Source organism: Bos indicus, chromosome 8 (assembly GCF_029378745.1).
Source record: "Bos indicus isolate NIAB-ARS_2022 breed Sahiwal x Tharparkar chromosome 8, NIAB-ARS_B.indTharparkar_mat_pri_1.0, whole genome shotgun sequence".
Taxonomy (NCBI): domain Eukaryota; kingdom Metazoa; phylum Chordata; class Mammalia; order Artiodactyla; family Bovidae; genus Bos; species Bos indicus.
The window spans coordinates 75787050-75810149 of NC_091767.1; the positions used below are offsets into that span (position 1 = coordinate 75787050).

The 23100-nt window shown below is 43.3% G+C and overlaps 1 protein-coding gene and 1 pseudogene across 2 annotated transcripts in view; one reads left to right on the forward strand and one right to left on the reverse strand.

The window, feature by feature from the left end:
- DNAI1 (dynein axonemal intermediate chain 1) overlaps window positions 1-23100 on the forward strand; it is a 68474-nt gene that overhangs the window by 10438 nt on the left and 34936 nt on the right. For both annotated transcript variants that reach the window (XM_070795010.1, XM_019966443.2), the window contains exons 2-8: window positions 12079-12111; window positions 13860-13958; window positions 14121-14201; window positions 19901-20027; window positions 20279-20388; window positions 20770-20889; window positions 22010-22069. In XM_070795010.1, the coding sequence (XP_070651111.1) occupies window positions 12079-12111; window positions 13860-13958; window positions 14121-14201; window positions 19901-20027; window positions 20279-20388; window positions 20770-20889; window positions 22010-22069 (630 nt within the window). The remainder of the gene's footprint in view (window positions 1-12078; window positions 12112-13859; window positions 13959-14120; window positions 14202-19900; window positions 20028-20278; window positions 20389-20769; window positions 20890-22009; window positions 22070-23100) is intronic.
- Window positions 12944-13101, reverse strand: LOC139184481 (small ribosomal subunit protein eS27-like; annotated as a pseudogene).

Genomic DNA, 23100 nt, shown 5'->3' on the forward strand with positions numbered 1-23100 from the left:
AACCTCAAAGATGAGGTTGTGGTGGTAAATGGAATTAAGGTGTGATAATATCAATAACCTCAGATATGCAGATGACACCACCCTTATGGCAGAAAGTGAAGAGGAACTAAAAAGCCTCTTGATGAGAGTGAAAGTGGAGAGTGAAAAAGTTGGCTTAAAGCTCAACATTCAGAAAACGAAGATCATGGCATCCGGTCCCATCACTTCATGGGAAATAGATGGGGAAACAGTGGAAACGGTGTCCGACTTTATTTTTTTGGGCTCCAAAATCACTGCAGATGGTGACTGCAGCCATGAAATTAAAAGATGCTTACTCCTTGGAAGGAAAGTTATGTCCAACCTAGATAGCATATTCAAAAGCAGAGATGTTAGTTTGCCAAAAAAGGTCCGTCTAGTCAAGGCTATGATTTTTACTGTGGTCATGTATGGATGTGAGAGTTGGACTGTGAAGAAGGCTGAGCGCCGAAGAATTGATGCTTTTGAACTGTGGTGTTGGAGAAGACTCTTGAGAGTCCCTTGGACTGCAAGGAGATCCAACCAGTCCATTCTGAAGGAGATCAGCCCTGGGATTTCTTTGGAAGGAATGATGCTAAAGCTGAAACTCCAGTACTTTGGCCACCTCATGCGAAGAGTTGACTCATTGGAAAGACTCTGATGCTGGGAAGGATTGGGGGCAGGAGGAGAAGGGGACGACAGAGGATGAGATGGCTGGATGGCATCACTGACTCGATGGACGTGAGTCTGAGTGAACTCCGGGAGTTGGTGATAGACAGGGAGGCCTGGCGTGCTGTGATTCATGGGGTCGCAAAGAGTCGGACACGACTGAGCGACTGAACTGAACTAACTGAAGGTTATTACTTTGTTAAATATGAAGTGGTGTGTTATTTATTCTTAATAGACTATGATCGATTTGAGGTATATACTATAAACGTTAGAGCAACCACTAGAAAGTGATACAAAAAGGCACAGCCAAAAATCCAACAGAGAAAATAAAATGAAATACTAAAAACCTCAACTAACATAAAAGACGGGAGAAGATGAACAGAGGAAAAAGTAGATGAAAAATAGAAAACAAAGCAGAGTATGGTAAAGACAACCGCACCAATACTTTCAATTAAAAGGCAGAGATTATCAAGCTGGGGGGGGCGGGGGGGAGGAATAAGCAAGACCCAACTTTATGCTCCTTGTAAGAAGTATAGTTTAAGTGTAAAGACATAGAAAGTTTGAAAAATAAAAGTGTGGTGAAACATACCATGCAAGTAGCAAGCATAAAAAAGCTGCATAACTATAGTATTATCAGAGCTAAGTAGGCTCCAAGACAAAGAGTATTCCCAAAGAAAAATATGGACATTTCATAATGATAAAAGATCAATTCAAGAAGTGAAATGAAATCTCAAATGTGTATGTACCTACTAATAGCACTTCAAAATACATCAACCAAAAACTGACCAGAGTTAAACGGAGAAATATAAAAGGATACAATGATAGCTGGAGATTTTAACACTTTTCGCTCAGCTGAAATATGTAGATCTGTTAACCAACTTGACTTAATTAACATTTATAGAACCTAAGAATGGCAGAATGTTAAAAAAAAAAAAAATAGACCATACACTGGGACGTGCAGTGAGTCTCAATACATTTCAAAATGTTAATACCTTACAGGTTTTCATTCAATTCAAACTCAACATCAATCCATGACAGAAAAAAATCTCAGGATACTAGGAATAGTTTGACCAAAATGAAATTAAATTAATCATAAATAGCAAATCCCCAAATATTTAGGTATTGACGAATGCACTTCTAAATTAAAAAAAATATACAAAGGAAATTTAAAAAAACCTTTTAATTGGATGGGCTTCCCAGATGGCTCATTGGTAAAGAATCCTCCTGCCAATGCAGTAGACGTGGGTTTGATCCCTGGGTTGGGAAGATCCCCTGGAGAAGGAAATGGCACCCCACTCCAGTATTCTTGCCTGGGAAATCCCATGGACAGAGGAGCCTGGCAGGCTGCAACCATGGGGTTGCAAAAGCGTTGCGCATGACATAGCGACTAAACAACAACACTGAAAATAAAACATCACAAACTGTGGGGTCATGCTGAAGTTGGACTTACTAAAAACATGTAGTTTTAAATGCCTATTTCAGAAAAGAAAAAAGATTTAAAATCAATGTTCTAAGTTTCTACCTTAAGAAAATAGAAAAAGATGAGGAAATTAAATCCAGAATAACAGAAGCAAAATCTATTTCATCAATTCCCTTTCTTTTATTAATTTATTCATTTATCTTATTGTTTCATAGAAATAATGAGAAAAACGATAGAGAAAATTAACGAAGTCAGAAGTTGGTTCATTGAAAAGATTGATAAAATTGATAAAACTTAGCAAGCTTGGCTCATCAAGAAAAAAAGAAAACACAATAGCCAATAACAGAAATGAAAAATGTGATATCACTACAGATTGTACAGACATTAAAAAGGGTAATAAATGGATATTATCAACAACTTTATGGCAATAAATTCAACAATGTAAATGGAATGGACAAATTTATTGAAAAAAACAGTTTGCCTTAACACAAAAAGAAATGGAAAATATGAAGACCACATCTACTTAAAGAAATTGAATTCATAATTTAAAACCTTCCCACAAAGAAACTCTAGGCCAAATGGGTTCACTGATGAATAGATATGTCAGGAATAAATATAACACCAATCTTATACAAAGTCTTAGAGCAAACAGGAGGGTACAAGTTCCAATTTACTTGATATCAGTATAATTCTGATATTAAAATCAAAACTATTATAAGAAAAGAGGATAGGCCAACATCCTTCATGAATATAAATGCAAAAAAAAATCTGACAAAATATTAGCAAATCTGTTCCAGCAATACATTAAAAAAATAATATATCAGACCAAGTGAGGTTTATTTCAATAAGACAAAGTTAGCTCAACATTAAAAACCCAATCAATATATTTTTTCACATTAACAGAAAAAAGGGGGAAAACCATATGACAACATCATAATAGATTCAGAAAAGAAGTTGACAAGATTCAACTCTTCTCTTTGTCGCTCAGTCGTGTCCAGCTCTTTGCGACCCCATGGACTGCAGCGCACGAGGCCTCCCTGTCCATTACCAAGCCCCAGAGTTTACTCAAACTCATGTCCATTGAGTCGGTGATGCCATCCAACCATCTCATCCTCTGTCGTCCCCTTCTCCTCCTGCCCTCAATCTTTCCCAGCATCAGGGTCTTTTCAAATGAGTCCATATTTTTCTTTGGGTCTTCTCTTCGCATCAGGTGGCCAAAGTATTAGAGTTTCAGCTTCAACATCAGTCCTTCCAATGAACACCCAGGACTGATTTCCTTTAGGATGGACTGGTTAGATCTCCTTGCAGTCCAAGGGACTCTCAAGAGTCTTCTCCAGCACCACAGTTCAAAAGCATCAATTACTCGGTGTTCAGCTTTCTTTATAGTCTAACTCTCACGTCCATACCTGACTACTGGAAAAAACATAGCCTTGACTAGATGGACCTTTGTTGGCAAAGTAATGTCTCTGCTTTTTAAAATGCTGTCTAGGTTGGTCATAACTTTCCTTCTAAGGAGTAAGTGTCTTTTAATTTCATGGCTGCAGTCACCATCTACAGTGATTTCGGAGCCCCCAAAATAAAGTCTGTCACTGTTACCACTGTTTCTCCATCTATATGCCATGAAGTGATGGGACCAGATGCCATGATCTTCGTTTTCTGAATGTTGAGCTTTAAGCCAACTTTTTCACTCTCCACTTTAACTTTCATCAAGAGGCTCTTTAGTTCTTATTCACTTTCTGCCATAAGGGTGGTGTCATCTGCATATCTGAGGTTATTGATATTTCTCCCGGCAATCTTGAGTCCAGCTTGGGCTTCTTCCAGCCCCGCGTTTCTCATGATGTACTCTGCATATAAGTTAAATAAGCAGGGTGACAATATATAGCCTTGAAGTATTCCTTTTCCTATTTGGAACAAGTCTGTTGTTCCATGTCCAGTTCTAACTGTTGCTTCCTGACATGCATACATGTTTCTCAAGAGGCAGGTCAGGTGCTCTGGTATTCCCATCTCTTTCAGAATTTTCCACAGTTTATTGTGATCCACACAGTCAAAGGCCTTGGCATAGTCAATAAAGCAGAAATAGATGTTTTTCTGGAACTCTCTTGCTTTTCTGATGATCCAGCGGATGTTGGCAATTTGATCTCTGTTTCCTCTGCCTTTTCTAAAACCAGGTTGAACATCTGGAAGTTCACGGTCCATGTATTGTTGAAGCTCAGCTTGGAGAATTTTGAACATTACTTTGCTAGCATGTGAGATGAGTGCAATTGTGCGGTAGTTTGAGCATTCTTTGGCATTGCCTTTCTTTGGGATTGGAATGAAGACTGACCTTTTCCAGTCCTGTGACTACTGCTGAGTTTTCCAAATTTGCTGACATATTGAGTGCAGCACTTAAACAGCATCATCTTTTAGGATTTGAAATAGCTCCACTGGAATTCCATCACCTCCACTAGCTTTGTTCGTAGTGATGCTTCCTAAGGCTCACTTGACTTCACATTCCAGGATGTCTGGCTCTAGGTAAGTGATCACACCATCGTGATTATCTGAGTCATGAAGACCTTTTTTGTACAGTTCTTCTGTGTATTCTTGCCACCTCTTAATATCTTATGCTTCTGTTAGGTGCATACCATTTCTGCTCTTAATTGTGCCCATCTTTGCATGAAATGTTCCCTTGGTATCTCTAATTTTCTTGACAAGATTCAACATCCACCCACAAAAGATGAGAATAAGGGCCAAATAAGATGATGCACTCCAAAGTGTTCAGTAAACTGAAAGATGCTGTATAAAGGGAAAGTTTTTTTAGTTTCATCCCTCTGCTGTACACCCTGAGACTTATAGCTTCCTTTCTGACAAGGATTTCATGGGACCTGGACAACACACTTTTCAACTATTCAATAAATGCCCTCAGAATGAGAGTCAGTCGGCATGCACAGCAGACCATGATAGAATAATAAAGTAATAACACTGCCTCTGGTACTTGATGGCTTACTGAGTGCTGGGCTCTGAGTAAGGTTCTCATCATGTATTGTATTTTATCCTCACAGCAAATCTAAGGAAAGTACTAATATTTTTCTCTGCTTTATAAATGAGAGAATGAGGATTAGGACATAAATACCTTACTCAAGGCCGCACATGTAGGTGGTGACAGAATCAGGAATCAAGCCAGGCTTACACTAGAGCTTCAGGTTTTAAACCCTACCCTGCCTTGCTGTCTCTACCCTTATTTGGGAAGAGGCCCATAGCTTTGGCTTCTTCCCTCTTGGTCTTCCAGGGAAGCATGAGTTTGGTCTCATGTTCCTTTTTCTGCATTCTGAGCATTATGCTAACACTGCATTAATAGGGGGGAAAAAAAACTACCCTCTTTAACTGTATTAACTTTTAAAATTCTTAATTAGCATTTTAAATTATAAAAGTAATGCACATTTACATTTAAAATATTAAAACCATGAGGATGAGTATAAGGTAAACCGCAGTTTTTTCCCTTCCCTGCAACTCCCCAGTCACATTCCCTGGACCAAACCACTCTCAACAGAATCTACATTATTCTTCCAGAAATTTCGTGTGTGCACACATTCTTAAAGTAAAATGATGGGTCATCTGTTTATGTAACTTGCTTGTTTATTTAACAATAAAAAAAGCTTGGAGGCTTTACATAACAATACATAAAAGTTACCTCATTCTTTTAAAAATATACATAATATCCCATTGAATGGCTATACCATAACGTATTTCACTAGGCCCCTATGGATGAATATTTAGATTTTTTTCCCCATTTTTGAAATATTACCAAAAGGCTGCAGTGAGCAATTTTGTACATACATCTTTTGCATATGTATTATAGTATGCATAAGTATACTTATGCATATAGTATGCATATATATACAGTATATATATAAATACTATAGTATTTATATAGGAAAAATTCAAAAAAGCATAGTTGCTGAGTTGCGAGGTATACGCATTTGAAATTTTGGCAGGTATTGCCAGTTAACCCTGCATGAGGTGGCGTGCCCACAATAGTGTATGATAGCACCTGTTAGCCTTTATCTTTGTCGTTGTTTAGTTGCTAAGTCGTGTCGTTTTCTTTGTGACCCCAGTGGAAGCACACCAGGCTTCCCTGTCCTTCACCATCTCCTGGAGTTTGCTCAAACTCGCCCATTGAGTCGGTGATGCCATCCAACCATCTCATCCTCTGTTGCCTCCTTCTCCTCCTGCCCTCGATCTTTCCCAGCATCAGGCTCTTTTTCCAGTGGGTCAGCTTTCCGCATCAGGTGGTCAAAGTATTGGAGCTTCAGCATCAGGACTTCTGATGAATATTCAGGGTCGATTTCTTTTAGGATTGACTGATTTGATCTCCTTGCTATGCAAGGAACTCTCACCTAGTGTTTCAAAATTTTGAGATCTCCTTCAACCATACTTATTGAGCACCTTCTGGGTGCTTTAGAGACTGCGCTAGGCTCAGGGAGTTGAAATGCAGTCAGTGAAGCTGGAGGAAGATTTGTTGGTAAATTACTCTTCCTTTGGGACTAAGAGCTTTTACCCTTTTAGAAACAGAAACTGCAAGCTGGTGAGGTATTTAGTTTCAATTTAGCTTAATGGAAACCTGTTAGGGAGTTTTAAAATAAGGACCAAGACAACTGAAATGGTGAACAAAATCTCCTGGGGCCCCAGGAAGGAGGATGCAATGTCTGTGGGTTTGCACGCTTCAAAGAGCCACTCTTTCCAGAAAAGAACACATTTCACCAAGAAACTCTTGGGTGGACATGTGAGCTGCTGAAGACTTGTAGTCATCCCTAGGGCAAGTGCTTCCTAGTAAGCAAAGGGACAGACAGATCCTGCATGGCTAGGCAGAGCAGGGTGTATAAGTGGGAATAATAATACTACCAACAGTCCTTTATTGGGCACAGACTCTGGCCAGGCACTGCAGTTTGCATTTTATGTGTATTGACTCATTGAATCCTCATAACTATGGGCTATAGTTGCCTTCAGAGGGCATTGGTATGATGCCCATTTAAGAGATAAGGACACTGCGAAGACAAGTAACTTGCCTAGCAGATGGTAGAGAAGGGATTCGAACCAGGTATGGTTGACTTCAAAGCCCATATTTGAGCCCCATGGATACATCTGATCACATACTTGTTTTTAAAATAATATCTTCATAATAGGGAGCAATTTAAGAAGTTTTGATCTCCTGACTTACCCCTAAAATATATTCAGGGACAGCTGGATTGCTTACATTGTGTAGTATGTCATGTATCAAAACAAGTCTGCATGCATGCTAACTTGCTTCAGTAATGTCCAATTCTTTGTGACCTCTGTCCATAGGATTCTCCAGGCAAGAGTACTGGAGTGGGTTGCCATGCCCTTCTCCAGGGGATCTTCCTGACCCAGAGCTAGAACACCTCTTATGCCTCCTGCATTGGCAGGGTTTTTTTTTTTTTTTACCACTGATGCCACCTGAGAAGCCCCAAAACAAGTCTAAGTGCAGATAAATGCCCAGTGTGTGCTAAGTGGCTTCAGTCATGTCTGACTCTTTGCAATACCATGGACTGTAGTCTGCCATGCTCCTCTGTCCATGGGATTCTCCAGGCAAGAATACTGGAGTGGTTGCCATGCCCTCCTCCAGGAGATCTTCCCTACCCAGGAGAAGAACCCGTCTCTTACATCTCCTGCATTGGCAGGCAAGTTACCACTAGTGCCACCTGGGAAGCCCCAAATGCCCAGTAGGTGGCAATAATAATCATCTGTTACATTGAATTTTCTTTTTCAAAGCACGCTTCCATGGCTGTGGCAGGAAAAGAGTTGGGAATGTGGTGGATGCCATGTTAGGGATTTGGGGATTCCACTCGTGGGTGACGGGGAGCCCTTAGAGGCTTTAAAGTAGGAGAGTGATCAAGCTTACATTTTAAGAAGATTACTTATAGTGAATAAGAATTTGGGAACATGTTCATGTTCAGCTCTGGGTCAGCTGCTTCATCTTGCTATGCCTCAGGGTCCTCATCTGTAAAACTCCTGTTTTACAGATTTTAATGATGTTATAATCCTTCCCCATAGGATGGTTATGAAGATTAAACGAGATCATGTGCATAAATTGCTTAGTAAATGATTGGCTCAGGGTCAGTGCTCAATAGCTGAAAATGGTGATAGATATAATTATGAGAGTGGAGAGAAAATGGAGTTAGGGTAATCAAATGCAGTTTGGCTAGAGGGAGTTAGGACTTGAATTAAAGGGGGATATGAATGGAGAGGATAGTTATAAAAGATATTAAAGTGATAGAATTGTTAGACTTAGAAATATGACGCTAGTAAAAGGATGAGGGAAAGACAGGTAACTGAAGACTCCCAGTTTCCAACCTAGGTGCTTGAATGGTCGTACACTTGAGTGAGATAGGAAATACTAGAGGAGATGGAAGTTTGGAGTGGGAAAAAAAAGATGATGGTTAGGGTGTAAAAAGAACACAATGAGGTTGATTTTTTAAGAAAATGAGTATGAGTACTCTGTCACAAATTTGAAAATCTAAGCTTTGTCATTTGAGCTTCAGGACAAAGAAGAAGATGAATCTGTGGGTGGGCATAAGAGCACCCAGGAGAATGTGTAGAAACAAAAGACTAGGGGGTCAAGCACCCATTCCCGGAGGGGTCAAGGATATTGAGAAAGAACTATTGGAGGTGGAGAAGTTTCTAGACGGAACAAGGGAGCCCTCAGCAATGTCAGGTCCTGTAAGAGAAGTGAGAACCAGGCAGTGGAGTCATTACCAGTTCCTGCCCTCAGGATGCTCACACTAAAATCTCTTTACAGTGAAAATAGAAAAGTGCTTTACTATGAAGGAATTCGCTGGGACAGCTGTTATCCCATTGATCTTCAGGATTACTGTGATTGCCCTGGTGGCCTGGGGGGGCACCACTCCTTCCTGGGCTCCTCCCTTGACTTCACAGAATGACTGAAATGCTGCATCCAAGAGTAGAGGGTCTTCTTTGGTCAGTGTTTTAGAATGGGGGATCTCCCTTGCTGGAATCTCTTAGCTGCCTCTGATGTGCACTGCACTATATGTTTCTTTCTGTAATTCTGTCCCCTTTTGCAGAACAAAACCTGGAGACAACAGAGTATCTATTTGAAGTTACAGTTCGTCCTTCATCTCTCCACAGCCAATGCTAATGATGGTAATGTGAGGCAGGGCATATCCTTGCTCAGAGTGCAGACAGAAAGAATAGAGGGAGGTAGGAGAAAGGTCAGGATTAGATGATGGAACTAGCAGAGGCTAGCTGGGTAGGGTTTTGTTAGGCCAAGATAGTGGGAGCTGAGATAGGGCTTCCTGGGTGGTGCTAGTGGTAAAGAACCTGCCTGTCAATGCCAGAGATGTAACGGACGCAGGTTTGATCCCTGGGTTGGGAAGATCCCCTGAAGAAGGAAATGGCAACCCATTCCAGTATTCTTGCCTGGGAAATCCTGTGGACAAAGGAGCCTGGCAGGCTACAGTCCATGGCGTTGCAGAGTCTGTCACGACTTAGCATGCATGCACAGAGTGGGAGGGAGGGAGAAGGAGAAGATGGCATTCTTGGCAGGAGGAATGGTAAAAGCAAAGGTGTAGAAGTGGGAAAGCAGAGGCCAAGCTCAGGAAATGTGAGTACCTTGCTGTTTGCATCTCAGAGTAGTGGGAGAGCAGGCTGGACCAGAGATGCGGGGTTGCATGATAGAGTTCCGAGGGCCAAACGAGGGACTTTGGGCTGTCTTCTTCTGCGGTTTGACAACTTCTGGGAGGAACCCTCAGAAACCTTTCAGGAATTCAGGCTTGTCTGCCTCAGACTTCTCCTTCTGGAAGACCAACAGCCCAAGGTGGCAGCCTGACATTCAATCTCTTTTGTCATGGTTGGGAAGTCAGGGCTGTAGCTGATTTCATTGGCCTGTTTTGCATTTATTATAGTGTGGCTTTTACGGTGTGTTAATTGAAATATTTCCAACTGCCAAAAACAATTACACTCAAATTGCCTTGTCAGTTCTTTTATTGCCAGATAAATGTTTTATAGACATATTTACGGGGGGCAATGGTAACTGGATCTCGTTTCCTATTTAGGGCTGGCAGCCTGGGGTGGGGCTGGCCCTCCAGTGCTCTGTTGTGGGCCAGAAAACTGCTGGACACTGTTGCGCTTCCATCTCATTACCTTAGGGATCAGAGGCTCTTCAAAGGAAAGCCGCTTTCTGGCTCATGCGGCTTAGCCTCAGAGGAGGGTTCCCATCCCTAGAAACCTAGGTGGCCTGGCAGAAATCTGAATCCGGCTGCTGCCCTCCTAGCAACAATCCCTGCCTAAGCCAGGACATGCCCTTCTCACCCTCTGGAGTCCCCTCCCCATCCACCATCAAAGCCTCTCCACAGCCCCTGCCATGGAAGAGTTGTGAGAGTCCTTCTGGTCTAACCCCCTCACTTTGCATTTGGGAAACCAGGACCCAGAGACCTCCTCTAAGATCAATCAGGTGGTCAGTGAGAGCTGGGAGCCGAGGTCTCTGCCTGGTGTGCCAGGCCTTCACCAACATGTGCCCTTTGGTTTCTCGACTGCCTTGCCCCCTCCTTCAAGGCCTAGACCTGCTTCTTCCAAGCTTAACACTCCCCCACCCCACACACATCTCCAGTCTCCACTGATCTCCTTCTTGCTCCATCACCTGAAACAACTATTCGTTCAGTGTCTATACTGCAGGGTTTGTTTTATTTCTTTGGTGGAGCATTTTATAGTTTCTGTTATTGTTCTGCTCTTGCCATTTCACATGCTGTTTTCCTCTTCTGGACAGCCTTTCTGAAAAACATTTTCTCCACTTGGATAACCCATACTTGTCTTTTGATATTGAGCTGAGAAATAGCCACCTCAGTGAGGCTTTCTTTTGCACCCAAGCTGGGTAGGTGTTTCCATGCATGAGCACCCTGGGCACGTGTCTCTACTGCTGGCATAGAGCAGACTTTCAAGAGAACATGCTGAGTGAATCAGTGAGTAAATAATGAGCACTAATCACATGCTTCTGTCTTCCATGGACCCCGAGCAAACAGGGATAGGGACCTCATCTCTCTTCATCTTTGTCTCACTGCTTAGGTTAGTCCTTGACACATGAGTAGATGCTCAACAAATGTTTATCTAGTTGAATCTAGCACGCTACTCTTGGGACTTCCCTGGTGGTTCAGTGGTTAAGAATCTGCCTGCCAGTGCAGAGGACACGAATTTGATTCCTGGTCTGGGAAGATCCCACATGCCACATGGCAACTAAACCTGTGTGCCCCGATTACTGAGCCTGTGTGCCACAACTACTGAAGCCTGTGTGCACCAAATCACATGCTCTCCAACTAGAAAAAGCCCACATGCAGCAACGAAGACCCAGCACAGCCAAAAATAAATAAATAGATAACTTTTTAAAAAAGCATGCTACTCTTGGGAACATAAAATTTTAGCATGCTAGAACTGGAAAGTCATCATATCCAATCTTACGCATCTCACAGTAGATGAGAAAACAGGCTTCAAGAGGAGAAACATTTTCCCGGGGTCATGATTACTAAGGGGTTTGATGGCATTCATTCATATATTCAGTAAGTGTTTTGAACACCTGCTATATTCTGAGACAGCAGTATACAAAGCAGAGTACCCAAACCTTCATCATAAACAACTGTTTATAAATATAATATGCCCTCAGAATCCCCTTAACGCTTGGCACAGATGAGCACTTAGTATATGATTTTTTAAAATGTTTGTTGAGCTAATTGCAGATAAGAAATGCCAGGGAGTAAGTTACCCAGTTGCTCTTCAGGGATCAGTCTCACTGATGCTGGAATCAGGTTGCCTCAGATATAGGGCCTCCTTGGCTGGGCACCTGTTGCCAGTGAGAAGACTGTCTGTGAGATTTGAGGAAGCTCACTGTCACTTGTCTTTGAGGTCCTTGGGCAGAAGCCCCCCTCTAATTCTCTTTCTGATATTCCTATGGAGAGTCACTTACGACTAATCTTCTGTTTCTGTTCTTTTTTCAGAGCATCAGCATGGGCAGAGGAGCCAGGAAGAGAGTAAGTGCTGAGACCATGCAGTTTTTCAGCAAAAAGCTGTTGAAATATTAGTTGTAACTTTTTAAAGAAAAGCAAAAAGAACGTTAAAATCACCCTTAAACCTATCACTCTGGGAAACCGCTTAGTTAACATGTGATGCTATATCTTCCCAGATATTTCTATGCACATATAAAAATTACATGTATTTATTTTTAAATGGAGTCCAACTGTATGTTCTTTTACAATCTGCTTTTTACGTACTATTTAGAGTACTTTCCACTGTCAGTAAATATACTTTCACAGAATCATTTTCAATTAACACACACTCTTTTACCTTACGTTCATTAAGGCCACTCCATCATTTTGTTCAACCATGCCCCTTTGTTTGACATTTAAATATTTCCTCTTTTTCACTATTATGATCAACCCTCCAACAAACATTCATGCATTTAAATCTTTGGGCCTATCCTTATTTTTTTTTTCTTAATATAAATTCCTATACATAGAAATTTGGATCAAGGAGTACAAATAATATGTTGGCCAAAAAGATAGTTCAAGTTTTTCCTTAACATCTTACGGAAAAGCCCAAACAAATATTTTGGCCAACTCAATACTTATTAGGCTTTTGATCAATATTTCCAAATTGCTCTTTAGAAAGGTTGTACTAATTTACAAGTGCCCATTTTCCCACAGCCTCACCAACACTGGATATTGGTTTTGTCTGTTTGGTTTTCTTTGGTTTCAGTTTTAAACAGTTTTTTTGGTTTCATTTTGTTTTGCCTGCTTGCTTGTTTTTTGTGTTCAAAATGTACTGGTTAGGATGGTTTCCCATCCCTCTGGATTCAGGGTGCTTCTAGGGCTGTCTCTGTCTGAAGGAGCATCCTTCTGTAAGCTTTGCAGTTCCTCCTGTAGGCTGGCTGAGGACAGTAGAGCAACACACGAAACTATTGTTTGTGAGTGTTAGCTAAAGACAGAGGTGATTTTATAGATTCCTGGGCATTTCACATCCATGAAGTAGGAACTGGTGCTCTGCACCAGGTGCTTCTTCTCGTGTCTCCTCTTCTGGACAGGGATGAAGGAGAGCCTCTGTGTTTTCTCATGGGAAAGCGGTCACCGCCCTTCACCAGTTTAATAATGAAAAAATTGCATTGTTTTATTTTCCATGTCTTTGATTGCTAGTGAGGGTGAATATTTTTTAATAGGTCATGGGCCACTGTGGCAAGGTATTTAACTGTCTATCAGGGAAAGGGAAAACTTCTAGTTATTATTATTATTTTTTTTTTTTTTTTTGCTTCAAGGCTGTGATAGGACTATGAGGCTTCAAGTTACAAAGTACAGGGAGTTTTACTGTAACAATAACCTTAAGGTGGCAAACTAGAAGGTAAAATGTGAATGAGAGTTGAAGTAGCTTAAAGAATGGCTGGAGGCCTTTGCACAGCTGGTCCTGGCTATTAGCTTCCAGGCTGCATGGGAAGCAGTAAGAAGGAGCCGGTTCTGGTCTCGCTCCTGGGGCCAAAGACCCAGCACAGTATTCCAGCTAAACCCAGACCCCCAGGTCTGAGGGGGCCATGATCTTCCAGGCAATGAGAACTCCGGTCTGAGCAGTTCCTTTGGACCCTCGCGTGAGCGCTCTGTTGTGTGCTTTGTGTTCTATATCTTGGGGCAGAGCTTGGCTTCTGGGAGGATGGTGAATGAAAGGGCTTCTTACAGGGCTGCTTGCTTCTCTAAGCAGGTAAGGCTCTTGTTTCTCATGTGAGGTTTTTGTCCAGGATGAAGACTCAGGGACTGAAGTAGGGGAAGGGACAGATGAATGGGTGCAGTCCAAAGCCACAGTTAAACCCCCTGACCAACTGGACTTGACTGATGCGGTAAGTGAGCAGCATCTTCCTCCCACCCCTTCCACCGCCTCCAGGCTTGGAGATGGACTCTGTGCAGAACCTACGTTGCCAGATGTCTGCTTACATCGCAGGGTATCTTCAGAGAGGGTGGGGGCCTCTACATTTGACCCTCTTGGTGTTTCTCTCCCTCAGGAGCTGAAGGAGGAGTTCACCCGGATTCTGACGGCCAACAACCCGCATGCACCCCAGAACATCGTCAGGTACAGCTTCAAAGTAAGTCATCCTCTCTGGGGTAGAGGCCTCTGGGTGCTCCTGGGCTTGGTAACTTGCTATGTTGCAAAAGCTCCTCAGCTCTTTTTAAAAAAATTTAATTTATTTTTGGCTGTGCCGGGTCTTTGTTGCTACGTGCAGGCTTTCTCTAGTTGCAGCAAAGGAGAACTACTCTTTAGTTGTGGTGTGCGGGCTTCTCATTGCAGTGGCTTCTTTTGTTGCAGAGCACAGGATCTAGGGCAAAGGCTTCAGTAATTATGGCGCACGGGCTCAGTAGTTGTGGCTCACTGCCTTAGTTGCTCCACAGCATGTGGAGCATGTGGGATCTTCCTGGACAAGGGGTCAAACCTATGTCCCCTGCATTGGCAGGCACATTCTTAACCATTAGACCACCAGGGAAGTCCTGGCTCTCAGTTCTTGCAGAAATCACCTTTAAAGTGAGTTCGCTGGCTGAAACCCTGAGATTTTACATGGAGTTTTCTAGAGATTTTTGAAATTTCTTTACAAATCTTCCTTCAGTCTCACTAATTACATCGTCTTAAGTGCCCTGCAGAGCCACTCTTTTCAAGAATCCTGAAGTGAATAATTTGGTAGGAAAAGTGCTCTTCCAATGTATGTGATGTGTTAGTCACTAACATCAATCACCGGGTCTCCAGAAGCCAGTGCGGCAGTGTCAGGTCCTATATTAGAACTTTTACAGAGGATAGCTCATTAATCCTCAGGGTTTTTTGGCTATAGGAACAATTTTTGTCTTCATTTTATGGAAACAAAGGGTAAATAGAGAAAACAAATTACAAAAGTTACATAGCCAGGATTCAAGGCAAAATTTGAACTCGTTTGATTGGCTCTAAAGCAACATCACACCGCTTCTTTAAAAAAATGGTGTGTATACATACACACGCACAGATACCGAGTTTTGAATATATAAAAGAATTCTAGAAACCCATGGTACTAGCTTCCAAAGATTTGTTGTTGTTGTTGTTTGCTTCAAAAGATTGGAAAGAGCAATGAATATACAATGGAAACTAAACCTCCTTCTCCTGTCCTTTTCCTTGGAGACAGCACACTATGAGCAGTTTCTTTCTCTTTTTTAAAAACAGTTTTATTGAGATATAATTTTTACATACTATAGAATAACCTATTTAAAAGTGTACAATACAATGGCTTTTTGTATATTTACAGATTATGCAACCATCACCACAAGCAATTCTAGAACGTTTTCATTTTCCCCCAAAGAAACCCCATACCTCTTAGTTGCCACTCCCTAGTTTTCCATTTCTTCCAGCCTTAGGCAACCACTAATCCCTTTTTCAGCTTTAGAGATTTGCCTCTTCTGGGCATTTCATACAAGAGAAATCAAATAAATATGTCATCTTTTGCGACTGACTTCTTTTACTTAGCTTACTGTTTTCAAGGTTCATCCATGCTGTAATATGTCCCGGTGCTTTATTTCTTTTTATTGCCAAATAATATTCATCAACTGATGGACATTTGGATTGTTTCTGCTTCTTAGGTATTATGAACAATGCCGCTATGAACATTCATGTACCAGTTTTTGTGAATCTTTTTGTGAGCACACTGCTTTTTATTCAAGATTGAGTAGGCACTGCCTCCACAAAGAGGTTGGGACAAATTCAGGTGTATTTCTTGAGAGGTCCCACTCGTGAGTTGTGCTCATGTTGTCCCTCAGGCAGCCCGTTAAGGGGCAGGGGGTAGGTGGCAGAGAGAAGCTGCCTCACGTCCCTGAGCTTATGCTGGAGTGCAGCGCACTCTATGAGCTCCTGTTCTTTTGACCTCTGAAAGAGGATCTCTTTGGGACTCAGTGGGAGGCATGCTACAGGCAGAGGATTGGTGTCAATGTACCTCTCTTGCCCTCTTGGAAGCCCAGTTATTAGAAAAGATTCCCGTGAGTCAGCTGCCAGCTGGGTAGCCGTGGGCTCCCAAGCAGGCTCACCTCCTCCAACCTTCAACAGCCTCCCAGGCCTGCCTGGCATTCCTCCCACAGAGCTGGCCTCCAAGTCCTTCCCTGAGATCTAAGAGCTTTAGGTCTCCAAAGCTATTACTTTCCCTTGAAGTGCTGGCCTGGAGAGGCAGAGTGTTCAGATCTAAGCATGCCTCTCCTCCTTGCACAGAAGCAATGGAATCTGAATTCCATCCCTAATTGAAGAGGAAGGTCCTAGTCACTACTGGGGACAGGATGAAGGTGACATCTCAAATGACAACTATATGGATAATTTATTCTCATGGACGTTTCCATTGTCAAAATAATAGCTAGTATTTTTACTGAGCACTTATTATGCGTCAGGCTCTCTGTTTTGAGTGCCTGATAGATTGCTTTCATTATTTTCAGTACTTAACTAGCCTGCAAACTACTCATTCTCATTTTACAGATGAAGAAATTAAGGCTTAGAGTGGCTAAGCCTAAGATCATGCAGGTAATAGGGAGCAGAATCAAGATTTGGATCCAATTCTGCCCACATCCACAGACCATGCTCTTAAGTACTACACTGTCCCATCTCCCCATCCATCTGTGTTACTGAGAGAGGAAGAGCTTTATGGTGACTTTTAAAGGCAGAGTGTCCCATTCTGTGTGCAGAAATAGTGATTCTTTCTGTTCTCCAGGGACAGGTGGGCCTGGTACTAGCCCATGGGCTGGTTTCCTCTGTGGTGAGTTTATCTCAGTGTGCCATACAAAGGTAATACTTTTCTGTATGACTTGAAAAGGGCTGGGGACTTCCCTCATGGTCCAGTGGTTAAGAATCTGCCTGCCAATGCAGGAGACACAAATTCAATTCCGGGACGATCGCATGTACCTCAGAGTAACTAAGCCCATGTGACATAAGTACTGAGCCCATGCTCTAGAGCCCACGAGCCACAACTACTGAAGCCCATGATCCTACAGCCCCTGCTCCACAGTAAGAGAAGACATCCATGCACCACACGAGAAACCCATGAACTAGAGAATAGCCCCTGCTTGCCACAACTAGAGAAAGCCCCCACGCAGGAACGAAGACCCAGCACAGCCAAAAATGAATAAAATAAAATAAAAAAAGGAATGAACCCCTGCTCTCAAACTTTAGGGCTAGGATGCTGATCACTAAGGAGGTAGCCTAGAGGAACCAGACTATAAGCTTTATAAAAGCAGGGATCATATCTGCTTTTGCTAAGCTTTGTATCTCTAGAACCTAGAAAATACTTGGCACATTGTGTCTATTCAAAAATTATTTGTTGGTGAAGGAATGAACAAGGTTTCTTGTGCTTTAATAGTAGCCATGTTTCTCATTTGCCATGTGACTTGACGAGTGCCAAGCAAGCCCCAATCTTTTCTAGATTTTTGTGATCCTCTTAAGGGATGGGGGACTTGGTATCTCTGAGGATCTATCCAGCCCTGGCATCCACTAAATAGAGTGGAGAAAAGGCCAGGTCAGGTGTGTTTGATGACTATGTGTGACCTCTCTGAGTTCTGGTAAGGCAGGCAAGATAGAATCTCTTGACATGGATGAAGGAGTCAGTGACAGGTCAATTCAGAGCCACTCAGAGTTGGAAGAATGTATTTTAAAATATGTCTTTGACAGCACATGTAAAATAATGAAATTAGACCATTCTCAAACACCATATACAAAAATAAACTTAAAACGGATTAAAGACCTAAATGTAAGATTGGAAACTATAAAACTCCTAGAGGAAAGCATAGGCAGAACACTCTGACATAAACTGTAGCAACATGTTTTGGATCTATTTCTTAAAGCAAAGGAAATAAAAGCAAAAAGAAACAAATGGGACCTAATTAAACAGTTACCTAATTAAATGATTACCTTTGCACAGCAAAGATAACTGTTGATAAAACAAAAAGACAACCTACTAAATGGGAGAAAATATTTGCAAATGATAAGGAGTTAACATTCAAAATATACAAACAGTTCATATAACTCAACATAAAAAAAAAAAAAACCCAAACTGATGGGCAGAAGACCTGATTAGACATCTTTCCAAAGAGGACATACAGATGGCCAGCATGCACATGAAAGGGTACTCACCATCACTCATCTTCAGGGCAATGCAGATCTATACCACAGTGAGGTATCACCTCACACCTGTCAGAAAGGCTATCATCAAAAGACCACAGATAACAAATGCCGGTGAGGATGCGTACATGGTTGATGGGAATGTAAATTGATGCAGACACTGTGGAAAACAACACAGAGTTTTCTGAAAAAAATTAAAAATAGAACTACTATGCGACCCTGCAGTTCCACTCTGGGAAAAACAAAAACACTACTTCAAAAAGATACATACGCCCCAATGTTCATAGCAGCACTATTTATAATTACCAAGATATGAAAGTAATCTATGCATCCATCAACAGATGAATGGATAAAGATGTGGTGTATATATATACACAATGGAGAACTACTCATAAAAGTAAAATTTTGCCATTAGCAGCAACATGGATGGATTTGGAGGGTATTATGCTAAGTGAAATAACTCAGAGAAAGACAAATACTGTATGATATCACTTATATGTGGAATCTAAAAAACACGATGAACTAACAAATTAACAAAAAGAAGCGAACTCACAGATATAGAGAACAAATCTAGTAGTGTCTAGTGGGGAGAGGGAAGGCGGGAGGGTAGTATAGGAGCAGGGGTATAAGAGGTACAAACTGCTGCTGCTGCTGCTAAGTCGTTTCAGTCGTGTCTGACTCTGTGCAACCCCATAGACAGCAGCCCACCAGGCTCCCCCATCCCTAGGATTCTCCAGGCAAGAACACTGGAGTGGGTTGCCATATCCTTCTCCAATGCATGAAAGTGAAAAGTGAAAGTGAAGTCGCTCAGTTGTGTCCAACTCTTAGCGACCCCATGGACTGCAGCCCACCAGGCTCCTCCGTCCATGGGATTTTCCAGGCAAGAGTACTGGAGTGGGTTGCCATTGCCTTCTCCAAGAGGTACAAACTATTAGGTACTAAATATAAAATAAGCTACAAGGATATGCTGTACAACACAGGAATATAGCAAGTATTTTATAATAACTATTATCAGACAACAACAAAAATTAGAATATAACCTTTAAAATTGTGAATCATTATATTGCACACCTGTAGTACTCTTGCCTGGAAAATCCCATGGACTGAGGAGACTGGTGGGCTGCAGTCTATGGGGTCGAGAAGAGTCGGACACAACTGAGTGACTTCACTTTCACTTTTCACTTTCACGCATTGGAGAAGGCAATGGCAATCCACTCCAGTGTTCTTGCCTGGAGAATCCCAGAGACAGGGGAGCCTGGTGGGCTGCCATCTATGGGGTCGCACAGAGTCAGAAACGACTGAAGCAACTTAGCAGCAGCAGGAGCAACTTATATAATATTGTATGGGTTGGCCAAAAGTTTGTTAGGATTTTTCTGTGAGGTGTTATGAAAAATCCAAGCAAACTTATTGGCCAACCCAATACAACAGCTATACTTCAATAAAATTTAAAAAGAAAAGTAAAAAAAGTCTTAACGAGAACTTAAAAACAACCACAACTTCATTTGTTTTCTCTTCTTGAAACTGGAATGCAGTGAAAACTTCAGGTTAATTGAGGATTTAGTAAGTGATAATTCTGTTAACAGATGGACCGTCTCAGGCCTTTCGAGTGAAGGCAGACTGTATTTAGATGCCAGCCCTTTGGGGATCCCTGGTCTGATGCAGCCCCTTTCTTCCCAGGAAGGCACATACAAGCTCATTGGCTTTGTGGACCAGCTGGCAGTTCACTTCACCCAGGTCGGGAACCTGATCCCCAAAGACTCGGATGAAGGGCGGCGGCAGCACTACCGTGATGAGTTAGCAGCCAGTAAGCCCCCGGGTCAACCTGAGGCTGCAAAGCCCAGTCCCCTTTCTCTGGTCACTGTAGGGAGGAGGTGGCTAAGCCAGAACACTGCAGAGCCTCTCCTTTCATAAAGTCGAACAGCTGGCTCTCCTGGAGAGGTCTGGGAGAACCCTGGGGCAGGCGAGGTCTGAAAGACAGAAACCAAGAAGGCCTTGCCCTGCCAGGGGATAGGGGAGTGTGTGGGACTTTGGGCTCAACAGCAGTATCCCACCAAGGTTCTCAGGAGTCCGCCAAGGTGGTGATTTCAGAAACAGAAATCCTGGAAGAAGAAGAAGAGCCCAAGGAAGTTGAAGCTGGGAGTCAAACAGATGTGCCTATAGTTGAGGTTCAGTATAATATTGCTGTCCATCCTACCCCTTCCCTGGAGGAGGAAATGGCAACCTACTCCAGTATTTTGCCTGGAAAATCCCATGGACAGAGGAGCCTGGCAGGCTTCGGTCCATGGGGTCACAAAGAGTCAGACACGACTGAGCATGCACTCGCCCACCCCTTACGGCTCCAGCTTTGGCAGGAGGCTTTAAGGACACTCGGGGGGTGGGGACTGAAGGTGAGAAGTGGAGAGGCCACAGTGCCAAGACCTCTGGCATCATCCTTCCCTCACATTCCCATCCTACCCCAGGACATGACTTCTCCCCACTCCCCACCCCACACCACCTTCTTCTCACAGCTCAGTCCTGGTCCTGTGGGCCTGTTCTTTTCCTCCCAGGCATCTGAGAAAATGGCTGAAGAAGAACTGATGACTCCTAAGCAGCCCAAGGAGCGAAAGCTCACCAACAAGTTCAACTTCAGTGAGAGGGCCTCACAAACCTTCAATAACCCTCTCCGGGTAAAGCAACCCCCCACCCAGCCCCTTTGCCTCTAAGCTCCACACTGTCCATAGTGGGGAAGAAGCAGGCCTGACCCCAACCCCTGCAGCCCTCAGCCTGGCAGGTGATGGGGCAGATGGAACCGTTTCGCTCTCCAAGGAGAGCTGGGAGCATGTGTTCATGTCCTTGTGAGTCATCCAGGCAGGAGTTCAGAGGGAGTAACAAGGAAGCTGGATTCCTCTATCAAGAGACTGAAACATGAATTGGGCCTCAAAGCTGAGGTCAGAGTTTGGGGAAGGTAGAGGAGATGAGAGTGTGCCGGGGAGATAAGACTAGGAGCCAGTTTGACTGAAGCTGATGGTCTCTTTGATAGACTGGCTGGTATTTCCCTGGCTCATAAATATGGAGGAACCTGAGTATGGGCTGAAAGCACCTGTCAGGGTTTCAGGTGAGAGACTCACATATGTAAGGCAGCGTTCTACACAAGTCAATCTGGGAGGAGGGTAGATATTTACAAAAGAAATAAAAGCAAAAAGAAACAAATGGGACCTAGGTAAACTTAAAAGTTTTTGCACAGCAAAGAAAGCCATTGATGAAACGAAAAGACAACCTACTGGATGGGAGAAAATATTTGCAGGGTGGGTTTTTGGCAGCTCCTAACCACCCTCTGTAGTCCCTGTGCTGACACTGAGTAATCTGGGTGATGGGGCCGGGGGGCGGGGGGAGGTGCACTCGCCTGGTGAAGCTAGAGACCCCAGCATATGGAAGAAATCGTCTTGAGGTGAGGAAGGTTGGCCCAATGGCTTGCCAGAGGTTGACCGGAGCATCTGGAGGCTGGCCAAGGCCTGACTTCTTGTAGATCTGTCCATCCCCCACTTGGAGTTCTTCTTGATTAAAACTGTCACAGTCGGGCTTCAGTGGCCCTACTTTCTAGTTTAGGCTTCTTCTGAAGGAGGCTTGCATAAAAAGTCTAGGCTTTCACTGCATCAGTTTGTCCTTTGCCCAGGCCACCCTTTACTTCCCCAGTGCTGTGTCCCACCCCTCCCTCAGCTCCAAGCAAATGCTTCTCACGTGGCTATACCACTGGGGAAAGAGGAGTTAAGGGCTTTCTGTGGGTCACCTGTTGTCATTGTTCTCTAGGACCGAGAATGTCAGATGGAGCCTCCTCCTAGGACAAACTTTTCAGCCACAGCCAACCAGGTGAGACCCTGGGCCAGTCTAAAAGCCATCACTCCCCACCCCACCCCCATCCATATCCTTGTTTTGCTCCCTCAACAACAAGGGAGACTGGTGTGGTCATAGATTCCTCTGCAAGTCTGCCCTCCTCATCCACCCACTTCCTGGCTCCTTGTCCAGTCTCTGAACTCCAGGCGCATGAGACAGTAGGTCTCTACTCAGAGGGCTTAGAAACAGCCCAGGATAAGACTGTCCAAGGTGGGCACAGGTATGGTTTCTAGAAGTTCCTCCAAGACTGGGGAGAATGTACATTCCCCAGGACTCTCTGCAGCCTGTGGCACCTCACAGCTGACTCCGCAGTGTTAGCAGTCTGACCCTGCCCTTCCAGCAGCCTTCAGTGTTCCTGCAGACCCTCCTTCCCCCTCAAGTCCCATGGGATAACCACACTGATTTGGGCAGGATATGGTGCTAGATAACCTGAGCTCAGTCCCCAACTCTGCTGCTCACACTGTAAGATCCTAGGCAAACCATGTCACTCTTCATGCCTCAGTTTCTTTATTTATCAAATGAGGATGACAAGCAGCTTCACAGGGTTGCTGGAGGGCTCTGAGTGAGATAACAGAAGTACAGTGCAGTGTGCAGGACCGGCCCCTGGGGGAATTATTAAAGGGCGGATTGCCTCTCTGGCCTGCAGGTGGCAGTGACTACTCAGCTCTGGGGAGCGCACAGAGCTACCTGGGGCATTTGCCCAGCCCCTGATCCATGCGGCTTCCTCTGCTACTATCCTTGGGCTTCTCTTGCTGTCAGATCCAGTTAGCAGGAATTCCCTCACTTTTGTTTATCTCTTTATGCTGAGAAGGTATGATCAGGGCTGTAGACAGCCTGTTTATCCCATCTCTATAGTAGGGGGTCATTTTTTAAATTACCTAGTTCAGAGTCTCATAAATCACTAAGAAAAAGGTAATCTAACTGATCACTGCCCATTTGTTCTGCCAGGCAGAGGTGGTAGGCTGGAACGATACTGATCTCCAGCTGATAACCAAGCCCCCTGGATT